Source organism: Rhinopithecus roxellana, chromosome 20, assembly GCF_007565055.1.
Source record: "Rhinopithecus roxellana isolate Shanxi Qingling chromosome 20, ASM756505v1, whole genome shotgun sequence".
Classification (NCBI taxonomy): Eukaryota; Metazoa; Chordata; class Mammalia; order Primates; family Cercopithecidae; genus Rhinopithecus; species Rhinopithecus roxellana.
Window position 1 is genome coordinate 79,304,688 of NC_044568.1, and position 25,218 is coordinate 79,329,905.

Sequence of the window (25,218 nt, forward strand, 5' to 3'; positions counted from 1 at the left end):
ATGCCTATAATCCCAACACTTTGGGAGGCAGAGAGGGGTGGACCACCTGAGGTCAGGAGTTCGAGACCAGCCTGGCCAATATGGCAAAACCCCATCTCTACTAAAAATACAAAAATTAGCCAGGCATGGTGGAATGCCTGTAATCCCAGCTACTCAGGAGGCTGAAGCAGAAGAATCGCTTGAACTTGGGAGGCAGAGGTTGCCATGAGCCAAGACTGAACCACTTGATTCCAGCTTGAGACAGAGCAAGACTCTGTCTCAAAAAACAGGCTGGGCTCGGTGGCTCACAAGGTCAGAAAATCGAGCCCATCCTGGCTAACACGGTGAAACCCCATCTCTACTAAAAATACAAAAATTAGCTGGGTGTGATGGTGCATGCCTGTAATCCCAGCTACTCGGAAGGCTGAGGCATGAGAATCGCTTGAACCCAGGAGGCAGAGGTTGCAGTGAGCTGAGATCGTGCCACTGCATACCAGCCTGGCGAAAGAGCGAGACCCCATCTAAAAAAAGAAAAAAGAAAAAAAGGTGCAGAAAACAACAGAGAAATTCATGTTGGAAGATCTGAACTGATTGTACCAATTCAGGTTCTCCTGATCTCTAGGCCTGTTTCCTCATATAAAAAATTGGAAAAAACAGTATTTGTTAAAGAAATTTAGAATGGAACTAATTAAAGAATGATGTATTTGAGGAGGGGAAAACATTACATATATTGATACCGCAAAACTTAAAAAAAAATTCAAGTTGGAAATCCAGTTAAAAACAAGGAAGTGTACTTTTTAAAGATGAACATCCAGTGCTGGTGAGGCTGTGGTAAAACGAATACTCATGCTGCCAGCGGTAACAGAAGTTAGCACAGTATTTTTGCGATGCTATTTATCAATATGCATCAACTTTAATGAGAAAATCCTTTGGGCCCAGCAGTTACATGTATGAGTTTATCACTGAGATATGATCCCTGGCTCATCTGGAAACAGCTAAAATAAACTAAACTTGTTGAATAAATTATGGTCTGTCTATACCACTAATATAAAGCCAGTAAGAAAAAGACATCAATGTTATGTTGTTAATAAAGTTTCTGGACCAGGCATGGTGGCTCATGCCTGTAATCCCAGCACTTTGGGAGGCCAAGGCGGGCAGATCATCTGAGCTTAGGAGTTCAAGACCAGCGTGGCCAACATTGTGAAACCCCATCTCTACTAAACATACAAAAAACAATTAGCCGGATGCAGAGACTCTGTCTCAAAAAGAAAAAAAAAAGAAAGAAAAAAAGTTTTCATAATTAGAAACAAAATGCACAACAATGATTTCACCTCCCATGAAACCCAATTTCTTTAACATTTTGGGTACCTTGTACTTATCCACAATTGGCAGCCTGATTGGTCCATCAACTGATCTATTGAAGTTTGGCAAATTATCCAGATATGGAATAAACGGTAATCCACTGAGAACATAACAACAATATCCATTAAAGAAAGTCAACATAAATATCAAAATGTTAAGTTACATGACTATAACTTTAAACAGGTTATAACAGTATTTTCATTCTACTCTGTATTTTTCCCATTCAACCAATTTATTATCCATTTCATCTCATTTATTCCACAGAAAACTAAAAATATTATAAAACTGCTCAGTATAAGGCTTCCTCATAAACTTATTAAAATTTAGAAAAATATTTTATAGCAAATAACCTATATGTAATAAATTGACTATATTACTTAATTTTTATCGACTTTTCCAGCTATGAAACCAAGATTCCATAAAATAATTTCCCCTTTAAACATACAGTATTGGCTGGGCGCAGTGGCTCATGCCTATAATCCCAGCACTTTGGGAGGCTGAAAAGCAGGTGCATCTCTTGAGCCCAGGAGTCCGAGACCAGCCTGGACAACATGGTGACTCCCCGTCTCTACTAAAAATACAAAAATCAGCCAAGTGCGGTGGCATGCGCTTATAGTCCCTACAACTTGGGAGGCTGAGGTTGGAGGATCTCTTGGGCTGGGAGGTAGAGGTTGCAGTGAGCTGAGATCATGCCACTGCACTCCAGCCTGGGCAACAGAGTGAAAGCCTATTTCAAAAAAAAACCAAACAACAACAACAAAAAAAACAGAAACACAGAGTCCAAGAATAAACTCATATTTATGGTCATTTGATTTTCAATGAGGGAGCCAATTCAATTCAATGGAAAAAGAATAGTCTTTTCAACAAATTGTGTGTAAACAATTAATATACAAAAACAAAATGAACCTAGACATAGACCTTACATCTTACACAAAAGTTAACTCAAAATAAAATACACACCTAAATGTAAAAAACTTCAAAAATAAAACCTTTTGTGCTTCAAAGGACACCATCGAGAAGTGAAAAAAGGCAACCCATAAAGTGGGAGAAAATACTTGCTATAAGGCCGGGCGCGGTGGCTCAAGCCTGTAATCCCAGCACTTTGGGAGGCCGAGACGGGCGGATCACGAGGTCAGGAGATCGAGACCATCCTGGCTAACACGGTGAAACCCCGTCTCTACTAAAAAAATACAAAAAACTAGCCGGGCGAGGTGGCGGGCGCCTATAGTCCCAGCTACTCGGGAGGCTGAGGCAGGAGAATGGCGTGAACCCGGGAGGCGGAGCTTGCAGTGAGCTGAGATCCGGCCACTGCACTCCAGCCCGGGAGACAGAGCGAGACTCCATCTCAAAAAAAAAAAAAAAAAAAAAGAAAATACTTGCTATAATCAGATTGCAGCTGATAAGGGACTGGTGGCCAGTATTATAAAGAACTCTTAGGACTCAGCAACAAAATGACAACCCAGTTTAAAAATGGGCAAAGATCTAAGTATTTTTAAAACCAAGGTTACAGTTAATATTTTCTTAAACTACTTATAAAGATGTATGCTCAATAGCATATGTTAACATGTTACTCAGCGTATGTCTTTATAAGTAATTTAAGTAGTAACATCCTTTTCCTTTTTAAAAAAAGGAAAAAACAGTTACTTACATGTACCAAGGACAGAAATCCGACTGCTCTTTGAGATTTGCTCCAGTAAGTCCTGAGCAGGGCATAAAGTGAATGTCCTTTTTGGGATTGAAGCCAACTTTTTTCAAAAATGGCACTAGTTTCTCTTTACATTCTTCATATCTACAATTATAATATAACCAAAATAACTCAATTATAATGTAAACCAAGAACTCTAGTTTCCTAAGTAAACAGATTAAGGTTTAGAAAAGCCCTAGAGAAAAAGGCGTACAATAACAAAACCTAAATCCTTAGTCCCACTCACATAAAATACCAGACATCTACGCTCACCTCTCATTGCTCCAATTTACTGTTGGATCATCCATCTTATTAATCAGCACAATTAGGTGTTTTACACCTGCTGTCTTTGCCAACATTGCATGTTCTCTTGTCTGTCCTCCTTTTTCAAATCCAGTTTCAAACTCTCCTTTCCTGGCTGAGATTACCTAATTCCAAGAAAGGAAACAGTTTACTCCTACGCCTTCAGGCATAACCTTATGGCAGTAAAACATCTTTCCTTTCAGTTATATCACAAGTTTTTTTTGCAAGAAAATAGAAGCAAATGAGTTATGACGTACCTGCTTTTGAATGTCACAAATCAAACAATGTCTAAATGCTTCCAATCCCCCACATTCCCAAAATCTAGTATACCTGCATATTTTAAAATTCCAACATTTACTTTCTAGACCTTGTAACTACAAAAAAAAAAGTGATCTACTGCCAGTACATTGTGAAAATTGCAAAACGACTGAAGACCATATGAAACAGATGGTTTCCTATTCATCTTTTACCCATGGTGCCTAACGGCGGACTTGGCATTTAATAGAGACTAAGATCTGACATGGTAACAGGTAACAGCAACAGGAGAGAAAAGGTAAAATGTATTTTCAGAAGTAAATCAGATTTTGAAGATTTCTTGAAGAGATTAATATGATGAAAACTGTGACCGTGTACATCATTATATTTCACTGCAACCTGAATTTGAGCTTTTAGAAGATAAATTCAAATTTAAAGACATAAGTGGGGCTACTAACAAATTAGACGGACTGGAAATGTCTTCTTACCAGCACAGCCAGGTCAGCTTGAGAGGCACCACCAATCATATTTGGGACAAAACTCTTGTGGCCAGGGGCATCTAGAATTGTGAAATGCTTCTTTTCGGTTTCAAAATAGGCACGACCCACTTCTACTGTTTTACCCTTGTCTCGTTCTTCCTGATTTGTGTCTAAGGCCCAAGACAAGTACCTGCAATAATTTTTAAAAAAAGAATAATATTCCTAAGAACATCAGAATTTTTAGGATATTCTTCACCATTAAAGATATAATTGACGACATCCAGCTTTATGTCCACCACACAACAACTAAATCATGAACAAGACTGGTGAAATTAAAACTGAGCTGGGCGCGCAGTGGCTCACACCTGCAATCCTAGCACTTCTGGAGGCCAAGGTGGCAGATCACGAGGTCAGGGGTTTGAGACCAGCCTGACCAACATGGTGACGCCATGTCTCTACTGAAAATACAAAAATTAGCCCGGTGTAGAGGCGCCCACCTATAATCCCACCTACTTAGGAGGCTGAGGCAGAAGAATCGCTTGAACTCAGGAGGCGGAGCTTGCAGTGAGCCAAGATCGTGCCACTGCACTCCAGCCTGGGCGACAGGGAGAGGCTCCATCTCAAATTAAAAGAAAAAAAAGTAAACGAAGAAATTGAAAGAATAGGGCTGGGCACAGTGGCTCATGCCTGTAATCCCCGCACTTTGGGAGGGTGAGGCTGGCAGATAACCTGAGGTCACGAGTTTGAGACCAGCCTGGCCAATATGACAAAACCTCATCTCTACTAAAAATACAAAAATTGGATAGAGTAGTGCATACCTATAGTCACAGCTATTTCAGAAGCTGAGGCAGGAGAATCGCTTGAAGCTGGGAAGTAGAGGTTGCAGTGAGCCGAGATCGTGCCACTGCACTTCAGGCTGGGCAACAGAGCGAGACTCTGTCTCAAAAAAAAAGGGGGCTGGGCACTGTGGCTCACGCCTATAATTCCAGCACTTTGGGAGGCCGAGGCAGGCGGATCACCTGAGGTCAAGAGATCGAGACCACTGGCCAACGTGGTGAGACCCCCGTCTCTACTAAAAATACAAAAATTAGCCGGGCATGGTGGTGCGTGCCTGTAATCCCAGCTACTCGGGAGGCTGAGGCAGGAGAATCGCTTGAACCCAGGAGGCGGAGACTGCAGTGAGCTGAGATTGCACCATTGTACTCCAGCCTGGTGACACAGTGAGACTGTCTCAAAAAAAAAGAAAACTGAAAAAAATGTATTATTTTGATTCAAACCCTTGGAGCTTTTATATAAACACAGTCAATTATACAGTCTAGAACATTATTTTATGACAAGTTGACAACATACACAGAAAAACAAAGTACAAATGCCAATATCACTGTGTGTTAAGTGATAATGAGCTGCTTTATTCATTTTTATACTTACATGGCACAAAATACAACACAAATAATGGGTGTCTTGAGAGTCAAAGGGTTAATACAACTTTTTTGGATGGGCACGGTGACTCACACCTATAATCTCAGCACTCTGAGAGGCAAAGGCGGGTGGATCACGAGGTCAGGAGATCAAGACCATCCTAGCTAACACGGTGAAACCCTGTCTCTAGTAAAAATACAAAAAATTAGCCGGGCGTGGTGGCGGGCACCTGTAGTCCGAGCTACTCAGGAAGCTGAGGCAGGAGAATGGTGTGAACCCGGGTGGCAGAGCTTGCAGTCAGTGGAGATGGAGCCACTACACTCCAGCCTGGGCGACAAAGTCCAGGCCATGCCTGGCCCTTTTTTTTTTTTTTTTGAGACGGAGTCTCACTCTGGCCCAGGCTGGAGTGCAGTGGCACCATCTCGGCTCACTGCAACCTCTGCTTCCCAGGTTTCAGCGATTCTCCTGCCTCAGGCTCCCAAGTAGCTGGGATTACAGGTGCCCACCACCACACCTTTCTAATTTTTGTAGTTGTTTTTTTTTTTTTTTTTTTTTTTGAGATGGAGTTTCGCTCTTGTTGCCCAGGCTGGAGTGCAACGGCCCGATCTCGGTTCACCGCAACCTCCGCCTCCCGGGTTCAAGTGATGCTCCTGCCTCAGCTTCCCCAGTAGATGGGATTAGAGGCATGTGCCACCACGCCCAGCTAATTTTGTATTTTTAGTAAAGACAGGGTTTCTCCATGTTGGTCAGGCTGGTCTCGAACTCCTGACCTCAGGTGATCCGCCTGCCTCGGCCTCCCAAAGAGCTGGGATTATAGGCGTGAGCCACTGCGCCCAGCCATTTTTGTAGTTTTAGTAGAGACAAGGTTTCACATGTTGGCCAGGGTGGTCTCGAACTCCCGACCTCAGATGATCTGCCTGCCTTGCCTCCCAAAGTGCTGAGATTACAGGCGTGAGTCACCACACCTGGCCCAATAAAAGTTTTTTTTTTTTTTTTGACAGGGAGTCTTACTCTGTTGCCCAGGATGGAGTGCAGTGGCATGATCTCGGCTCACTGCAAGCTGCGCCTCCCAGGTTCACGCCATTCTCCTGCCTCAGCCTCCTGAGTAGCTAGGACTACAGGCGCCTGCCACCTCGCCCAGCTAATTTTTTGTATTTTTAGCAGAGAAGCGGTTTCACCGTGTTAGCCACGATGGTCTCGATCTCCTGACCTTGTGATCCGTCCGCCTCGGTCCCCCAAAGTGCTGGGATTACAGGCATAAACCACTGTGCCAGGCCTAAAACTTTTTAATAAAATAAAAAATAAATGTCCTCAGACATTTTTGAAAAGTGAAAGCCACTAACGCACCATGTGGGAGCAATGGCTACCTGCTAAAAATTGCTTCAATATTACACTGCCAAGTCAAAATTTATATAAATTCAAACCATCCATAATAGTAAGCATTAATTTAGCTTACCTCATCATCTGTACTTCATAGCATGTCCTCAATTTTTTATAACACTGACTAGCATTTTTCCCGCTTATTATAGAGGAATATAATTTTTTTTTAAATGACCATCAAGATCCCATTGAGATAAGGCTTGCTAACTTTTTTTTTTTTTTTTTTTTTTTTTTTTTTGAGACGGAGTCTTGCTCTGTCGCCCGGGCTGGAGTGCAGTGGCCGGATCTCAGCTCACTGCAAGCTCCGCCTCCCGGGTCCAAGCCATTCTCCTGCCTCAGCCTCCCGAGCAGCTGGGACTACAGGCGCCGCCATCTCGCCCGGCTAATTTTTTGTATTTTTTAAGTGGAGACGGGGTTTCACTGTGTTAGCCAGGATGGTCTCGACCTCCTGACCTTGTGATCCGCCCGCCTCGGCCTCCCAAAGTGCTGGGATTACAGGCTTGAGCCACCGCGCCCGGCCTAGGCTTGCTAACTTTTTAAAAATAAAAGTAGTAAGGTTAGAAAGCAGAAAAAAGTTGACTGTCTCACCATTCAAAGACAACCACTGTCAATAATTCCACTCCATTAAATTTCCAGCATTTATTTACATAATGGTCATATCTTAAGCACAGGGATGTGTCCTGCTTCCCCCCAACTGCCACCACAATGCAAGTTCTATTCATGGTTACTATAAATTATGTAAATGTAAGTTTTCAGTGGTTGCAGAATGACCCAATTAAATGGATGGTTTATAATATTTTCAACAAGTCTATCACCAGATGTATGGATTGTTTGCAAATTTCTCTGTGTAAGTTATTAAGTCATTAGGAACTCATCTACTGTGTATTATGAGGAGAGGGGAAATTTCCTTTGTTGTGATATCATTTTAGACTTCAACAATTTATATTTTAACAGGCTCCAAAAGCACTAAGTGGGCATCGTTTCCTTAAAAGTAATTTATAATGTCATTAAAGTTTACTATACCAAGTTTCTCTGTTTTTCTCTTTAGCTTCTCTTTCATACTTTTCAAGTGTCCTTTTGTCAACCATTCCAGTCAAATACCTGAAAACATTTAAAGAAAAAAAAAGTAAACAATTATTCACAAATTACTCAGTGGAATTAGGAAAATGTGAAAATCGTCGAGGGGAATTTCAACTCCAGAAAATAGTTATTTTATGTGTGTGTGTCCATCTCAAAAAATATATATAAAAAATATATATTTAAAAAATATATATACAAAAAATATATATTAAAAAAAATATATATATATATATATATTTTTGAGATGGAGTTTCACTCTTGTCATCCAGCTGGAGTGCAATGGCACAATCTCAGCTCACTGCAACCTCTGTCTCCCAGGTTCAAGTGATTCTCCTGCCTGAGCCTCCTGAGTAGCTGGGATTACAGGCATCCACCACCATGCCTGGCTAATTTTTGTACTTGTAGTAGAGACAGGGTTTCACTATGGTGACCAGGCTGCTCTCAAACTCCTCACCTCAGGTGATCCACCCCCCTCGGCCTCCCAAAGTGCTGGGATTACAGGCGTGAGTCACTGCGCCTGGCCAGATTTTTTTTTTTTTTTTTTTGAGACAGGGTCTCGCTGTGTTGCCTAGGGTAGAGTGCAGCGGCGTGGTCTCAGCTCACTGCAACCTCCTCCTCCTGGGTCCAAGCGATTCTCCTGTCTCAGTCTCTCAAGCAGCTGGGATTACAGGCATGTACCACCATGCCAGGCTAAGTTTTTGTATTTTTAGTAGAGACTGGGTTTCACCATGTTGGTCAGGCTGGTCTCGAACTCCTGACCTCAAGTGATCTGCCCACCTCAGCCTCCCAAAGTGCTGGGATTACAGATGTGAGAGCCACCATGCCTGGCTAGAAAATAGTTAAAGGTACCACTGGTGGGTGCTAAAATTATGGAAAGTGTAAGTGGAAAAAGGATATTTACAGTCTCAAATTATCAGACAAAGTGGCCTGGTGTGGTAGTTCATGCCTATAATCCCAGCACGTTGGGAGGCCGAAGCAGGCGGATCACAAGGTCAGGAGTACGAGACCAGCCTGACCAACATAGTGGAACCTCCTCTCTACTAAAAATACAAAAAAAATTAGCCAGACGTGGTGGTGCATGCCTATAGTCCCAGCCACTTGGGAGACTAAGGCAGGAGAACTGCTTGAACCCTGGAGGCAGAGGTTGCAATGAGCCAAGATCGCACCACTGCACTCCAACCTGGGTGATACAATGAGACTCAGTCTCAAAAAAAAAAAAAAAACAGAAAAGGGAAAACAATAACCTTATAGTGGACAATCTTGACAGATGACACCTTAACCAAGTAATCATGACTAATTTCACCAGTAATAAAGAAGTTCTGATGAATTACTATGGTTATAAGATGTTAACATCAGGACAGGATGAATGACGGGAACTTCCTGTACTGTTTTTGCAATCATTCCGTAAATCTAAAATTATTTCAGAATATAGAAGGTTTTTGTTTTGTTTTCTTTTTTAAAGTAAATATAAGGTGGGCATGGTGGTGCAAGCGTCTAGTCCCAGCTACTTGAGAGGCTGAGGTAGGAGGATCAGTTGAGCATAGGAGTTTGAAGCTATAGTGTGCTATGATCCCCCCTATAAATAGCCACTACGCTCCAGCCCGGGCAACACAGCAAGACCCTGTCTCTTAAATTAAATCTAGTTTTATTTTTATTTTTTATAGCATTGAGGGTCTCACTATATTGCCCTGGTTGTTCTTGAAGCCTGGGCTCAAATGATCCTTCCACCTTGGCCTCCCCAAAGTGCTAGGATTACAGGTATGAGCCACCACGCCTAGCCAAGTAAATTTAAAAATAAAATAACAAGTAAATGTAAATGTAGGTACTATAGAAAAGAGAAAAAATTGCAACAATGTTGTCTAGGCAAGTAAGTCTTATTACTTGTCAAAATGAGATAATAATTTTAAAATAGTTCGTTAGTAACGCATACTTCCCTTGACTCAATCCAATTCAAAGCCCTCCTTTCCCTATAGCTTTCATCTGTGTTCTCCACATAGACATCTATAGTGCAGTGCACATAAGCATTTGCATGTAGAAACCCAGTGTGATGCCACCAAAACTTACAGCCCATCAGCAAAAAATATACACTGTCCTGAAACATATTATCATATGGCTGTGACACTTCAACCACAGAGACCTTGGTGAAGGACCCCTGTTTAACAGCCTGTCTTAGGGTCTCTGTTGTGGAAATGTTCAGAAGTAACTGGCAAGATTATCAATTACCATTAGCCAGGTGTGGTTAATCACACCTGTATCCCAGCACTTTGGGAGGCAGAGGAGGGCAGAACACTTGACCCCAAGAGGTCAAGACCAGCCTGGGCAATATGGAGAAACACCACCTCTACAAAAAACACAAAAATTAGCCAGGCCTGGCCATGGTCGCATGCACCTGTAATCCCACCTGCTTAGGAGGCTGAAGTGGAAGGACTGCTTGAACCCAGGAGGTCGAGGCTGCAGTGAGCCAAAATCATGCCACTGCACTCCAGCCTTGGTAACAGAATGAGACCCTATCTCAAAAAAAAAAAAAAAAAAAATTTAACTAGGCAAGATGATGGCAAGCCCTCTAGGTCCTCTGATGACACAGTGTAAAGAAATGGGTCTAATTTACAGGAGCAATTAAAAATTTAGGACTTTTTAGTTATCAAGATTTGTCAATACTAAAATGCATTACTAAAAGCCAGCCACAGTCATTTCATACCTAGGAAATTCCTATCATACGATCAAAAAATTATCTTAGCATTTTAGCTAGTCTACCTGTCTATGAAATCCATATACATTTAAGGAACTAATGAATGAGGAAAAAACAGTTCTCCCGTTCACCAGATTCAAGAGCTGGTTTTCATTATTCCCATGTATGTTATATGCAAAGCAGACTAAGATTTCCCATAATCTAGAGTTTTATGTTCATTTTTTATTTTTAAAAAATGTAAAAAGCTTTCAGAAACACATTTAACAATAGCAATAATCACATTACAAAAACTACTACTTTTTTAAAAAAATTAAAGTAGAGACAGAGTCTCACTGTCTTACCCCGGCTGGTTTCAAACTCCAGACCTCAAGTCAAGTGATCCTCCCACCTTAGCCTCTCAAAATGCTGGGATTAGAGGTGTGTTCCACCACACCAGTCCAAAAATCACTTCTTAACATCAGTATTACGTCCCAGTAATTTTATTTTTAATTTTTCTTGGGGGGACCCGTTTTATCTCCTTTGTGTGACTATATGAAGGTTTACAATGCCTAAAATTCATTCAATCAATTTAACTCTGTTATTTAACAAAAGATACAGACTTACATTATTTGTCCTCCAATGGTTGACTTGCCAGCATCTAAAAGTAACATCAACATGCAAACCATAGGTTAAAACCAAAAACCAATGGCTACATATGCAAACAACAGTGCCCTTTAACATACATAATTAAATCTTCCATATGAATTTGTGGCATAAATCCTAGTTCATTACCCTTCTCCTTTTGAAAATGAGGCTCAAGGCTGGGCTCACTGGCTCACGCCTGTAATTCCAGCACTTTGGGAGGCCGGTGAGGGCAGATCACCTGAGGTCAGGAGTTCAAGACCAGCCTGGCCAACATGGTGAAACCTCATTTCTACTAAAAATACAAAAATTAGTTGGGCATGGTGGCGGCCACCTGTAATCCCAGCTACTTGAGAAGCTGAGGCAGAAGAATCGTGTGAACTTGGGAAACAGAGGTTGCAGTGAGCCGAGATCATACCATTGCACTCCAGCGTGGGCGACAAGAGTGAAACTCCGTCTCAAAAAAAGAAAAAAAAAAAAAAAAAAAAAAAAGAAACACTTAGAAATACTTTACTGATAAAGGAAAGAATTTTTTAACAGATTACTCCGAAGGCACAGCAGCAACTGACTATAAATTCCCCAGGAGGAGTTTCAGAGAGCACAAGCAGCTCAAGAACTGTGAACTACATTTAGGTGCTTTCACTTACAGCAAGTAAGGTATGTGCTCCTTTACACCTTTTTTTTTTCCTCTGAGACAGAATCTTGCTCCGCTGCCCAGAGTTGCCGTGCAGTGGCGCTATCTCGGTTCACTGCAACCTTCACCTCCTGGGTTCAAGCAATTCTCCTGCCTCAGCCTCCAGAGTAGCTGGGATTACAGGCTCATGTCGCCATACCTGGCTAATTTTTGTATTTTTAGTAGAGACAGGGTTTCACCATGTTGGCCAGGCTGGTCTTGAACTTCTGACCTCATGATCCACCCGCCTCGGCCTCCCAAAGTGCTGGGATTACAGGCGCGAGCCACAGTGCTCAGTCGCTCCTTTACACTTTCAAAAGAGTTCTTGCTACTAAAAGAAGGAGTATGGTGTTTCATATTCAGGGGGAAGGCAGAGAGAGCAGAAATGAAAGACACATAATTCTGTATTTTTTTCTCACAATTGTGGGGATAGGTCAGATAATCAGATACTATCCGAATAAATTATATGAATTTGTTCTTGTGTTTTTTGCTAAACCAGCGACCTGGCAAGCATCCATAAGTTACTCCAAATTATTGATTTCCTGCTTCACACAAAATTAAGATATCTGGTAAGGTCAATCACATTAAAATTAACAAAGTTAACTGAGGTTCATTAAAAAAGGGCACATTTTCTAAGATATTGATATAATCTATGCTGAACCACCATCAATGGTCAATAGACTAATTATATGTTACATACAATATACTGAAGTTTTTCTTCCAGCATCTATGCCATTACAGAATTATTCATTTGCCTAAACTTCAAGAAAAAAGTACTTGCATTTTTTTGCCAGCCAAAAAAAATCTAGCAAGTTAAAAATCAAGACATTTTCTATTAATTTGCTTCAGTTTCACTAAACATCTCCAAGTAGCTAAAAAGGATGTTCTATGTTTCATGTATCCAGTAACTTTAATTGCTATGACAGCAGCTTACCTACATGCCCAATGAATACTACATTTACATGCTCTTTCTTAGGAGCACCTGGTGGTGCAACCACAGACTTAGGTTTTGGGATCTCCTCTTCCTCCTCCATCATTTCATGGGCACTTTCCTCTGGTGGCCTTCCATCTCCCAAGGAACCAACCCCTGGCTCTGCTTCACTTATTTCTTCTTTGTGCTCCCATGATTCTTCTGGAGACATTTCTGTCTCTCCATTTTCTACTGAAGGAAGACATTTTAACTTAGTATTCTGAAAAAGACTTATAATCTATACTTTAAAATACACAAGCTTTAAAACAACAAATGGAACTTTTCATATGTAGTTCCATTTCCTAATGCCTAGTGACACATAAGCAGGAAAACCTCTTTCGTAACAGAAATGGGTGACAGCTTTCAAGGCAGACTCACTGCTGGTATCAGACCAGAGGGCACTGACTCACAGGCTGAGACTGCTATTTGAGCAAAGCTTCATTTTCATGAGGACAAACAAAATGTAAACAAGAGTCCTAACATTCCCAACAGCCTAGTTATTCCAGTGTTGAGACACCCTGATAGTAAGAAAAAAAGTAAAGTTTAAAATTGTGACACACGAAAAGTATGAAAGGATTTAGGAAATATTTTCTTTTTCCTCTTAAAGTAATAAAACTTTGGCATCAACTTTAATCACCCTGGGAACATGAAACCCTTAAGAATTAAGTTATAAAAAGGAAGAATATTTTTCACCAAAAAAACAGAACATGTGGCCTGGCATGGTGGCTCACACCTGTAATCCCAGCACTTTGGGAGGCCGAGGTGGGCGGGATCACAAGGTCAGGAGTTCGAGACCAGCCTGACCAACATGGTGAAACCCCATCTCTACTAAAAATAAAAAAATTGCCAGGCATCATGGCGCGCGCCTGTATTCCCAGCTACTCAGGAAGCTGAGGCAGGAGAATCATTTGAAGCCGGGAGGTGGAGGTTGCAGTGAGCGAAGATCACACCACTGCACTCCAGCTTGGGCGACAGAACAAGACTCCATCTCAAAAAAAGAAAACAGAACATGTACAGGTATTTAAATTGACTTTACCATTCCTCCACTCAATTTTATTTGCAATCGCTAAGTTTATCAAGACAGTGTTAATGCCTAGTTTGTTCTACTTTCTAAATACTAATAGCAAAGACTCAATGTGTCTTAAATGTAGGCATTACAATAATCATAACACATTTGCACCTTAAATCTTGAGAGTGAAAGAGTTTCATATTACTGTATTAATATGGTCAGAAATTTTCTTACCAATAGGTTCTGAAAGTTCCATGCTAGCAGCTGAATTTGAACCTAGACAAGAGATTGAAATATAATATATATTTACAAAACAGTATCTAGCTTTATACAGCATAGACAACCTAATGTTTTCACAAGTAGACTTTCAAAGAGAGCATCATTACCTTCACACAATGACTGTTCCTCTTGAGAGGATTCCACAGGTGCTGTTTAACAGAAATAAGTTCTGTTAAAAATTGATACTTATCCATCTATTTCACTTATCTTTTAATATGTAGTAAAAACAGAAGCTCAATAACACGACACAAGCCTCAATCAATAACCCCAGATCAATGGCAGCTAACTCAGGCCTTCAAATTAGAAGTCTCTGCTTAACCTACTTTTCAAAATTCTACTAATTACAGCTAATTTTGAAACATTTTCAGTAGTTTCAATGTATTCATAAAAACATGCTTATTCTTTTGATTTGCTTTATAAACGTTTTCTTCACAGATACTGTCAAACAGCTCAGCACATATCAGATGTGCTCAACAAATACACATCTACTTCCCATGATTCTTTCTTGGTAACCTAGCCCAAGAAAGCTGTGATTAGCGTTCTTTTTTTTTTTTGAGACTGAGTTTCACTCTTGTTGCCCAAGCTAGAGTGCAATGAATGGCACGATCTTGGCTTACCACAGCCTCCACCTCCCTGGTTCAAGCGATTCTCCTACCTCAGTCTCCTGAATAGCTGGGATTACAGGCGCATGCCACCACGCCTGGCTAATTTTGTATTTTTAGTAGAGACGGGGTTTTGCTATGTTGATCAGGCTGGTCTTGAACTACTACCTCAGGTTATCCGCCCACCTCGGCCTCCCAAAGTGCTGGGATTACAGGTTTGAGCCACCGCGCCCAGCCTGTGATTAGCCCATTTTAATATTCCATACTCATCAAAATCCCTGAATAAATCAGATACCTATAAGATAAATGACATTTGTATAAAGTCCTGAAATACATATAAGCCATTAAAAACATCTGCAGAAAAGGTGATTCCAGTGATGCCAGTTTTTTCCTACACTAGAACTCTAAGACCAAACAACAATCCAGTTTCCAGTTGCCACACTGCAAATTTATTTATGACATTACTGGAAGAGATGTAGAAGAAATACATACTAATAACCAAATATCTAAGTCTGCTTTTTGGATTTTAGTTTGTCAGATAAAGACAAACCTAAATTATACTCCAATATGAATGTGCCCCTGCTGTAAACAATCTCCACAATAGAAAAAGACACCAAAGAATTAAATCATATGAATCATGCACAGCAAGTATGAAAAAATAATGAATTTGTAACCTGTAAAATAATTGCCCGGAAAGGATCAATACCTGTAAGAGTCAAGAGAAAGTGTTTTGGGCCCAACCTTCAATAGCATCAAATGTTGAGTAAAGTAATTTCCTGTCCCTGATAGGTAAAGGACAACCAAATTGTTTTTCTTTTTTATTTTTTAAGTGACAGGCTCAGATTGTCACTTAGGAAGATCTTTTTCTTGCAGCTTAAACTACATGAACTAGAGTGGGGAAGACCCCACAGGCGGGAAGACCCACATCACCACTGCAAGAAAGCATGCCATGGGGACAACCAAGCAATACAACTGGAAGGGCAGGCGGGCTACACCTGACAGGAGTTGGGAGAAAAGGAGAGTACAAGGTCTAAGATGACCCCAAGCTGTGGGATGAGCAGGACATTAACAAACAGGGGGGAAACCCATTTGAACCTGGTTTGGACGGAGACCGAAACTGAACTTCAAACACAATACAGATTTAACCTTTTTTTGCTTTTCCATTTTGAAGAAAAGTTTAAGGGTAAGGTAAGGAAAAATTACTCAATTTTCAGAGAAAGCCAGGCAGTACTGAGAGAATCAAGTTCACAGGCCACCCTAAGAAGGAGGTGACAGCATGGGGTACTCTGAAAGCCTGGAACTAAGCTGACTCCTAGGCTTAACTCCTGGCTTATGACAAGCTATGAATGCACTTATTCCACTGAAATTGTGGGAATGATATACCATCTACCTGAGAGGATTGTTGAGGGGTTTATGGGAGGAAATGGGAAAATAATTTGTTTAGTGTCAGTTAAAGAACTCCTGGCATATTCAACAAATGTCAGTCTCCATCTGCTATGTAACTACTCCAACTCAATCCTATCAAATATATATTGAGTATCAGTCAGACACAGTGGCTCACACCTGTAATCCCAACACTTTGGGAGGCCGAGGTGGGGGGATCATTTGTGTTCGGGAGTTCAAGACCAGCCTGGCCAATGTGGCAAAACCCTGTCTCTACTAAAAATACAAAAAAAAATTAGCCAAGCATGGCGCACACCTGTAATCCCAGCTACTCGGGAGGCCGAGGCAGGAGAATCACTTGATCCCGGGAGGTGGAGATTGCAGTGAGCCAAGATCACGTCACTGTACTCCAGCCTGGGCAACAAGAGTGAAACTCCATCTCAAAAAAAAAAAAAAAGAAAAATTAATAAAACTGCGTGTGTGTGTGTGTGTGTGTGTGTGTGTGTGTGTGTGTGTGTGTACTGAGTATCTATTATGGGCCAGACAAGGATAAAAAGTACTCACAAATCCATATTGTGTAGGGCGTGGGTGGTGGTGGTAGCAATTTGCTTTAACTAATTTTTATTGAGCCCTATGTGCCGACTGCTAGCTCATCCCCACCAAAAGCCCTAGGAAACAGATCCGGTAATCACTACCATCTAACATACTGGCACATCAGAATCAACTGCAGGCATTTCCAAGTTATGCAAGTGCCATCTTCCCCTTCCTCAGATAGCCCCTGCTGAAAATCAGTATTCAAGTAAAGTAAGCTCTGGTGGACACAGTTATGATGTACTGTATATTAAAGCAGGAAAATGACTGGTATGGTGGGCTTCCTCACCACTCTCAAGCGTATCACTAACTGTAACAGCTTTTCAAAACAAAACAGTACTTACACCTGACCACTTAGTTCCTGGCACCAGCTATTAGATTTACAATACAGATGGCTCCTCAACTTACAATGGATTGTAAGTTGCAAATGGGTTGGGCATGGTGGCTCACACCTGTAGTCCCAAACCTCTGGGAGTCCAAGGTGGGAGGATGGCAAGAGTTTGAGACCAGCCTGGGCAACATGGCAAAACCCCATCTGTACCAAAAAAAAAAAAAAAAAAAAAAAAAAAAAAATCTGTCAGGAGTGGTGGCATGCGCCTACAGTCCCAGCTGCTCGGGCAGCTAAGCCCAGGAGGTCAAGGTTGCAATGAGTAGTGACTGCACCACTGCACTCCAGCCTGGGTGAGACAGTGACACCCTGTCTTAAAAAATAAAAATAAAACCGATATATTTCTACCTTGTCTTCATACACCCACAGTAAACCCTTACTGCTTCATTCTTCTCTGGTCTTATTCATGATGCATACAATGTCCAGATTTTACTGGCTACTAATGAGCCTGGGCTTAGGCTCTTCCTAGGTTGAACTGTTCATGGCTACGAAATAGATGATTAGGGTGTAATTTCTCACATCCTGCATGGTTCACAGCTGCTAGTAAAAGAAGTTAGAACCCTCTCAAGGAATGAAATTACAGTTTCAAATTTTCCAACGTTATCTCTAAGTTTAGAAACACACCCTTATTAACTATTTAAAAATGGAACAATTTTTGTAAGTGGGAAAGCTTTCAGAGTTTACCACTGAGTGCAACTGCCATGCCCCAAATTAAAAGGAAAAACTAAGTTTCAGACCAGCCTGGGCAACATGGCAAAACCCCATCTCTGCAAAAAATATATATATACATAAATTAGGCTGGACATGGTGGTTCATGCTTGTAGTCCCAGCTACTCAGGAAGCGGAGGCAAGAGAATTGCTTGAGCCCGGGTAGCAGAGGTCGCAGTGAGGCAAGATTGCACCACTGCACTCTAGCCTGGGTGAAAGAATGAGACTCTGTCTCAAAAAAAAGAGGAAAAGGCCGGGCGCGGTGGCTCAAGCCTGTAATCCCAGCACTTTGGGAGGCCGAGACGGGCGGATCACGCGGTCAGCAGATCGAGACCATACTGGCTAACACAGTGAAACCCCGTCTCTACTAAAAAATACAAAAAACTAGCCGGGCGTGGTGGCGGGCGCCTGTAGTCCCAGCTACTCGGGAGGCTGAGGCAGGAGAATGGCGTAAACCCGGGAGGCGGAGCTTGCAGTGAGCTGAGATCCGGCCACTGCACTCCAGCCTGGGCAACACAGTGAGACTCCGTCTCAAAAAAAAAAAAAAAAAAAAAAAGAGGAAAAATTAGGCTGGGCATGGTGGCTCACACCTGTAATGCCAGCACTTTGGGAGGCCGAGGTGGGCAGATCACCCGAGGTCAGGAGTTTGAGACCAGCCTGACCAATATGAGGAAACCCCGACTTTACTAAAAATACAAAAATTTGCCAGGCATGATGTCTCATGCCTGTAATCCCAGCTACTTGGGAGGCTGAGGCAGGAGAATCACTTGAACCCGGAAGGCGGAAGTTGCTGTGAGCTGAGATAGTACCATTGCACTCCAGCCTGGGCAACATGAGCGAAACTCTGTCTTTAAAACAAAAAAAAAAAAAGGCAAAACTAATAGTATAATTTATAATAAAGGAAGATTAATGAATTGGCTGTGATACTTGGTACATTACCACAAATTTTAAAACATGAAGTGAAAAGATTTTACCAGAAGACAGCAGAACACCAGTACTGCCTGTGATACAGATGATAAACTGGATCTTGTTTTTTTTTTTTTAGAGATGGAGTCTCGCTCTGTCGCCCAGGTTGGAGTGCAATATCGTGGTCTCGGCTCACTGCAACCTCCACTTCCCAGGTTCAAGCGATTCTCCAGCTTGAAGTCCCGAGTAGCTGGGACTACAGGCGTGTGCCACCACACCCAGCTAATTTTTGTAGTTTTAGTAGAGATAAGGTTTCACTATGTTGGCCAGGCTGGTCTCAAACTCCTGACCTCATGTGATCTGCCCACCTCAGCCTCCCAAAGTCCTAGGATTACAGTCATGATCCACCGCACCTGGCCTTAAATTTTTTATAGAGATGGGGTTTCGATTGGTTCCCCAGACTGGTCTCCAACTCCTGAGCTCGAGCAATCCACCCACCTCAGCCTCCCAAAGTGCTAGGATTACAGGTGTGAGCCACCGCGCCCAGCTTCCAAAATACTTTAATAACTCGAAAGGAAACCCATATTCATTTAGCAGTTACTGCCCACACTCTATCCTAGCTTCTGGCAGCCACCAGTCAGTCTGTTTTCTGTCTCTGTGGATTTACCTCTTCTGAATATTTCATATCAAGGGAATCATAGAATATGTGGTGTTTGTGTTGTTTCACCATAATCAAATTTTAACTATCAATTTTAAGATCCAGTTATCAGGCCAGGCATGGTGGCTCATGACTGTAATCCCAGCACTTTGGGAGGCTGAGGCAGGTGGAGCACCTGAGGTCGGGGGTTTGAGACCAGCCTGGCCAACACTGTGAAACTCTGTCTCTTCTAAAAATACAAAAATTAGCTGAGGTGGTGACAGGTGCCTATAATCCCAGCTACTCAGGAGGCTGAATCTTGAATCTTGAACCTGGGAGGCGGAGGCTGCAGTGAGCTGAGATCGCACCACTGCACTTCAGCCTGGGCATAACAGTGAGACTGTCTCAAAAAAAATAAAAATTAGCTGGGCGTGGTGGCACATATCTGTAGCGCCAGCTACTTGGGATGCTGAGGTGGGAAGATCATTTGAACCCGGGAGGTAGAGGGAGGTTGCAGTGAACCAAGATGGCACCACTGCACTCCAACCTGGATGACGGGATGAGACCCTGTCTCCCAAAAAACAAAGAAAATGCTTTAGAACTAGATAGAAATGCTGGTTGTACAACACGGTGTGAATGTACTAAATGTCACTGAATTGTTCACTTTAAAACGGTTAGTTGTATTTATTTATTTGTTTGTTAATTGTTTATCAAGAGGAACTATTTCTTAGCCCACATATACATGTGTTCAGGAACACGAATCAGTGACAAACTTCTAAGTAAATCAACCTGAAGAAATTCTTTATATTCCAAGATGACTTTACACTCTGAAAGATACCAGCCTTCCTCATCTCCTCCAAATCTCATCATTTCTGTAGAAATCTGCATATGCCTTCTTTCTTGGTTCAGCCACACCAAACTTATACAAAGCTGCAACCCCCAGGGATACCATGAATGCTCCAAACATATGAAATTGCAGACGCTTGGCCAGAAGGCCATGCATCTGAGGCTTTGGCAACACTTCGGGAGCCATGGTAGTTACTGTCCTTGATATGTATGCCAACCTCAACACCAACGTCCTTCCTGACTCATTTTATTTTATTTGATTTATTTTGAGACGGAGTCTTGCTCTGTCGCCAGGCTGGAGTGCAGTGGTGCGATCTCGACTCACTGCAACTTCCGCCTCCCGTGTTCAAGTGATACCCCTGCCTCAGCCTCCCGAATAGCTGGGACAATAGGCGCGCGCTACCACACCTATGTAATTTTTCTATTTTAGTAGAGACAGGGTTTCACCATGTTGGCCAGGACGGTCTCCATCTCCTGACCTTGGGATCTGCCCACCTAGGCCTCCTAAAGTGCTGGGATTACAGGCGTGAGCTACCGCACCCAGCCAGTTTTACGTTATGTGGATTTTGCTTCAATTTTTAAAAAGGGTATACAATTATTTTTAAAGCTTTGATCATGGATCAAAGGACTTGAACATGAAGAATCCTACTTGGCCAGCACATCCACACAGCACACGTCAGTCAAGGCCACAGACATCATGGCAGGTAAAAAAAAGCTACGTTTTGATTCAAATTACATGTTTTAAACACAAATGTTTGGCTAATTCTTAAAAAGTGCCTGATGCATATATTTCATAAATCAGCAATTTAAATTCATACTGCTTTAGACACAAAACTAATCTTTAGGCCGGGTGTAGTGGCTCATGCCTGTAAAACCAACACTCTGGGAGGCAAGGCAGGAGGATCACTTGAGGCCAGGAGTTTGAGACCAGCCTGGGAAACACAAGGAGACTTCATCCTTACAAAAAATTTAAAAATTAACTGGGTATAGTGGCACAAGCCTATAGTCCCAGGCAGGAGAATCACTTGAACCTGGGAGTTGGAGGCTGCAGTGAGCAGTGATCACACCAGTGCACTCCAGCCTGGGTGACAGAGCAAGACCCTGTATCAAACAATAACAACAAAACACAGTCATCCTAAGTAAAATTGTAGTTTTGTTAGCTAAATGGGGTGTTAATTAAAGAAAAATACAACTTCAGAGCTCTCACAGAAGTGTCTCACATTGCATGAAAGAGAAATATGTGTGACAAAAGTATGTCCAAGTTTCTGCAGTGATGGAAATGTTTTACATCTGTGCTATGACATGACAGTCACCAGCAGCATGTGGTTATTACGCACTGGAAACATGGCTATTACGACTGAGGAACTGAATTTTAAATTTAATTTTAATACATTTAAATAGCCACATGTGGTTCTCGATTACACTTTGGATACACAGTTCTAGCTCAAGGATTCTCCTTAATTGTAGTACACACTTGCCTACCTAATCCCCCATTTCTATCCCATTCCCTGTCCATCCCCCAGCCTGAAGGGCTAATGATCACTCCTCTCGGACATGACACTTCTTTAAATTAGAGGCACACACGGGGACTGGGTGCAGTGGCTCACACCTGTACCTGTAACCCTAGCACTTTGGGAGGCCAAGGCGGGTGGATCACTTGAGGTCAGGAATTTGAGACCAGCCTGGCCAACATGGTGAAACCCCGTCTCTACTAAAAAATGAGCCGGGTCTGGGGGCACACACCTGTAATCCCAGCTACTCAGGAGGCTGTGGTGGGAGAATGGCTTGAACCGGGGAGGCGGAGGTTGCAGTGAGTTGAGATCATTGAGTCACTGCACTCCAGCCTGGGTGACAGAACAAGACTCTGTCTCAAAAATAAATAAATAAATAAATAAATAATAGGTACACATGTATCTTAGCTCTTGTTCCCTAGATTATAGACTTCCAGAATTAACTGTAGGTGGATGGATTTCTGAAACATGGAGACTTTTTCTCTACTTCGGTAATCTCAACAAGTTGGCATGATGTATTGTATAGAATAAATACACAGTCAATTTTTACTGAATTAGCGTGTTTTCCTTTGACTTTCACACTGGTTCCTTCCAGTCACATCAGTTCACTTTTTCACTTTTTTTTTCTTTTTGAGATGGAGTCTCGCTCTGCCGCCCAGGCTGGAGTGCAGTGGCACAATCTCGGCTCACTGCAACCTCCACCTCCTGGGTTCAAGCATGAGCCACCGCGCCTGGCCTCACTTTCCTTTTCTTACCAGGATCCTTAGCCTCCATCTGTACATTCATTGCATTTCCATTAGGGTTCAAGAGAGTTGAAAACAATTTTAAATGTGCCAACTTTCTCAGAAGGGGTTAGGGAAGCACTACACTCAGGAGATGTTGGGCCAGGTGTGGTGGTTCTCGCCTATAAGCCCAGCACTTTGGGAGGCCAAGCTAAGAGGACTGCTTGAGGCCAAGAGTTCAAGACCAGCCGGGGCAACACAGTGAGGCTTTGTCGCTACAAAAAAAAAATGTAAAAATTAGCCAAGCGTGGAGGCATATAGTTGTAGTCCCAGCTATTTGGGAGGCTGAGGCAGGAGGATCCCTTAAACCCAGGAGGTTGAGGCCGCAGTGAGCTCTGACTGTGCCACTGAACTCCAGCCTGGGCAACGTGAGACCCTGTCTCAAAAAACAAAATTAAAAAAAGAAAATTTTAAATTAACTATGTGGTTCATATTACATTTCCATTGGATTATGCCAGGGTGGTAATGATAAAAAAGCAAGATTCATTTATCTCAGGAAGAAAATTAGGCTGAGATGATAAATCCAGCAGCCAGCAAGTCTTAATAACAGGCAATTATCTGGTAAGATCACATGAGACAATGTTTCTTGAAATTTTTTCACAAAAATCCCTCCAACAGCAAAGAATGACCCCATCTCTGACAAAAATTTGCAAGCTGAGGTATTTTTTTTCCCATAGACAATACTGAAAAATAGTAAAAGCAAACACCAGAAAGAAAAGTCTGCAGAACACATAAAAAATGTGGATGGTTTTGCCTTAATTACCTAACACTCTAAAAATAAAAAGGCACAGTGGTACAGACAGTGGTGAACAGAGCTCTTTTAAAGTATTTTACATCAACATTTGCTAAAATGTACTAAGAAGTAATTTCAAAATATTGCTTTAAATCAGAGCATTGCCTACTTATGACAAATATCATTCTGCTACCACTGAGACAGAACACAGAGAAATGCCACAGTCCAAGCTCACGGGCCCAGTTTCTGGAGAGTCTCGGTCTACTTTAATACAAAATCACAGGGAAAGCACTAGCAGTCACTACTAGAATAAACTTTGAAATGACCTAGATTCTAAGCCTCGCTCCTCTCATGGATGTGACCTAAGTTATTTAGCTTTACTGAGCCCTTATTTTCTCATCTGTAAAATGGGTCAACAGTACCTAAACCTCAAGAGAATGTTGTGAAGACTAAATAACTGAGAAGGGGATATTAAGCAGTGGTGGTAACTGCACAATAAATTTATTACAGCAAGCATTTCAAAGCCCCAAAATAATTTCAAAAACCTTTAAGAATGAAACATTAGGCAAATGCCAAGGCCACTGTCAGAAAACACATGCTGGTTGTAGTAATCAGCTCTAAGCATGCCCTTCCCCACCCCTGTCCCCGCCCCCGCCCACCCCCTCCCCTCCCCGGTTATTAAACAGCATGATGTGGCAGATCGAGCACTAAACTAACTAAACTAGCAGGTGGCAAATCTGCATTCTAGACTCAACGGGGTCATTAACTCTGTGAGTGACCTTCGGCATCTACTTAGCATTTCTAAGGCTCCAGTTCCTTTATCTGAAAACGAGGAGATTGTACAACTGCTAGGGTCATATCTAGCACTAACATTCTAAGAACCTCTTTATTCAGACACTAAAGGAATACCACATTATCAACCTGATTAGACTTTGCATAGAGTAACTAAAATTCCATTGTTTTTCAAACAACCCTGAAAGATAGTCTTATAAGCTACATCCTGACTACTTCAAAAACAATTTGAAGCCAGGCACGGTGGCTCACACACGTAATCCCAGCACTTTGGGAGGCTGAGGCGGGCGGATCACTTGAGGTCAGGAGTTCGAGACTAGCCTGGTCAGCATGGCAAAGCCCTATCTCTACTAAAAATACAAAAATTAGCCAGGCGTGGTGGTGCACATGTGTAATCCCAGCTACCTGGGAGGCTGAGGCAGGAGAATCACTTGAACCAGGCAGGCAGAGGTTGCGGTGAGCCAAGATCGCGCCAGTGCACTCCAGCCTGGGTGACAGAGATTCATCTCAAAAACAAAAAAACAAAACAAAAAAAACCATTTAAATAACATTTAAAATACACAAACCAAAACCATTTCAGAGAGCCTCAAAAAAAGTACAAAAATAACAGAAACAGCAGGGTGCGGTGGCTCATGCCTGTAATCCCAGCACTGTGGGAGGCCGAGGTGGGTGGCTCACTTGAGGTCAGTAGTTCAAGACCAGCCTTGCCAACATGGCGAAACCCTGTCTCTACTAAAAATACAAAAATTAGCAGGGCATGGTGGTGTGCACCTGTAATCCCAGCTACTCGGGAGACTAGGGCAGGAGAATCGCTTGAACCCGGGAGGTGGAGGTTGCCGTGAGCCGCTATCACTACACTCCAGCTGGGGCAACAGAGGGAGACTCCATGTCGGCTGGGGCAACAGAGGGAGGCTCCGTGTCGAAAACAAAAAATAACAGAAACATTTTTCTGCTACCAAAATGAACCACCCAAAGGCAATGGACAAGTAGTATGGTAACATACTGGAATTCCACAGAAATATTCAACCAGGAAGTTACCCAGTGACATTCTGCAGAATGAGGTTTTTTTTTTTTTTTTTTTTTTTTAAGTGAAGTGACATACAATTACCTAATGGGAATGTGGTTTGGAAGCGAGTGTCACCAATGTTAGGTCAGGT

At 42.2% G+C, this 25,218-nt stretch overlaps 2 protein-coding genes across 4 annotated transcripts in view; both read right to left on the reverse strand.

The window, feature by feature from the left end:
- Nucleotides 1-25,218, reverse strand: part of GSPT1 (G1 to S phase transition 1) — a 48,159-nt gene that overhangs the window by 15,444 nt on the left and 7,497 nt on the right. For 2 of the 3 annotated variants that reach the window (XM_010370210.2, XM_030924696.1), the window contains exons 2-10: nt 14,290-14,331; nt 14,138-14,179; nt 12,859-13,086; nt 11,234-11,267; nt 7,885-7,962; nt 4,072-4,252; nt 3,299-3,453; nt 2,990-3,130; nt 1,348-1,441 (exon numbers count right to left, since the gene is read on the reverse strand). In XM_010370210.2, the coding sequence (XP_010368512.1) occupies nt 1,348-1,441; nt 2,990-3,130; nt 3,299-3,453; nt 4,072-4,252; nt 7,885-7,962; nt 11,234-11,267; nt 12,859-13,086; nt 14,138-14,159 (933 nt within the window). In that variant the 5' untranslated portion in view covers nt 14,160-14,179; nt 14,290-14,331. The remainder of the gene's footprint in view (nt 1-1,347; nt 1,442-2,989; nt 3,131-3,298; nt 3,454-4,071; nt 4,253-7,884; nt 7,963-11,233; nt 11,268-12,858; nt 13,087-14,137; nt 14,180-14,289; nt 14,332-25,218) is intronic. The other variant, XM_030924697.1, reaches the window with a different exon arrangement.
- LOC115895267 (cytochrome c oxidase subunit 6C-like) lies at nt 15,774-20,479 on the reverse strand. Its single transcript, XM_030925388.1, is given in 3 exon segments — nt 15,774-15,830; nt 20,222-20,262; nt 20,265-20,479. Coding segments are annotated over 3 exon segments (264 nt in total). The 5' UTR covers nt 20,431-20,479.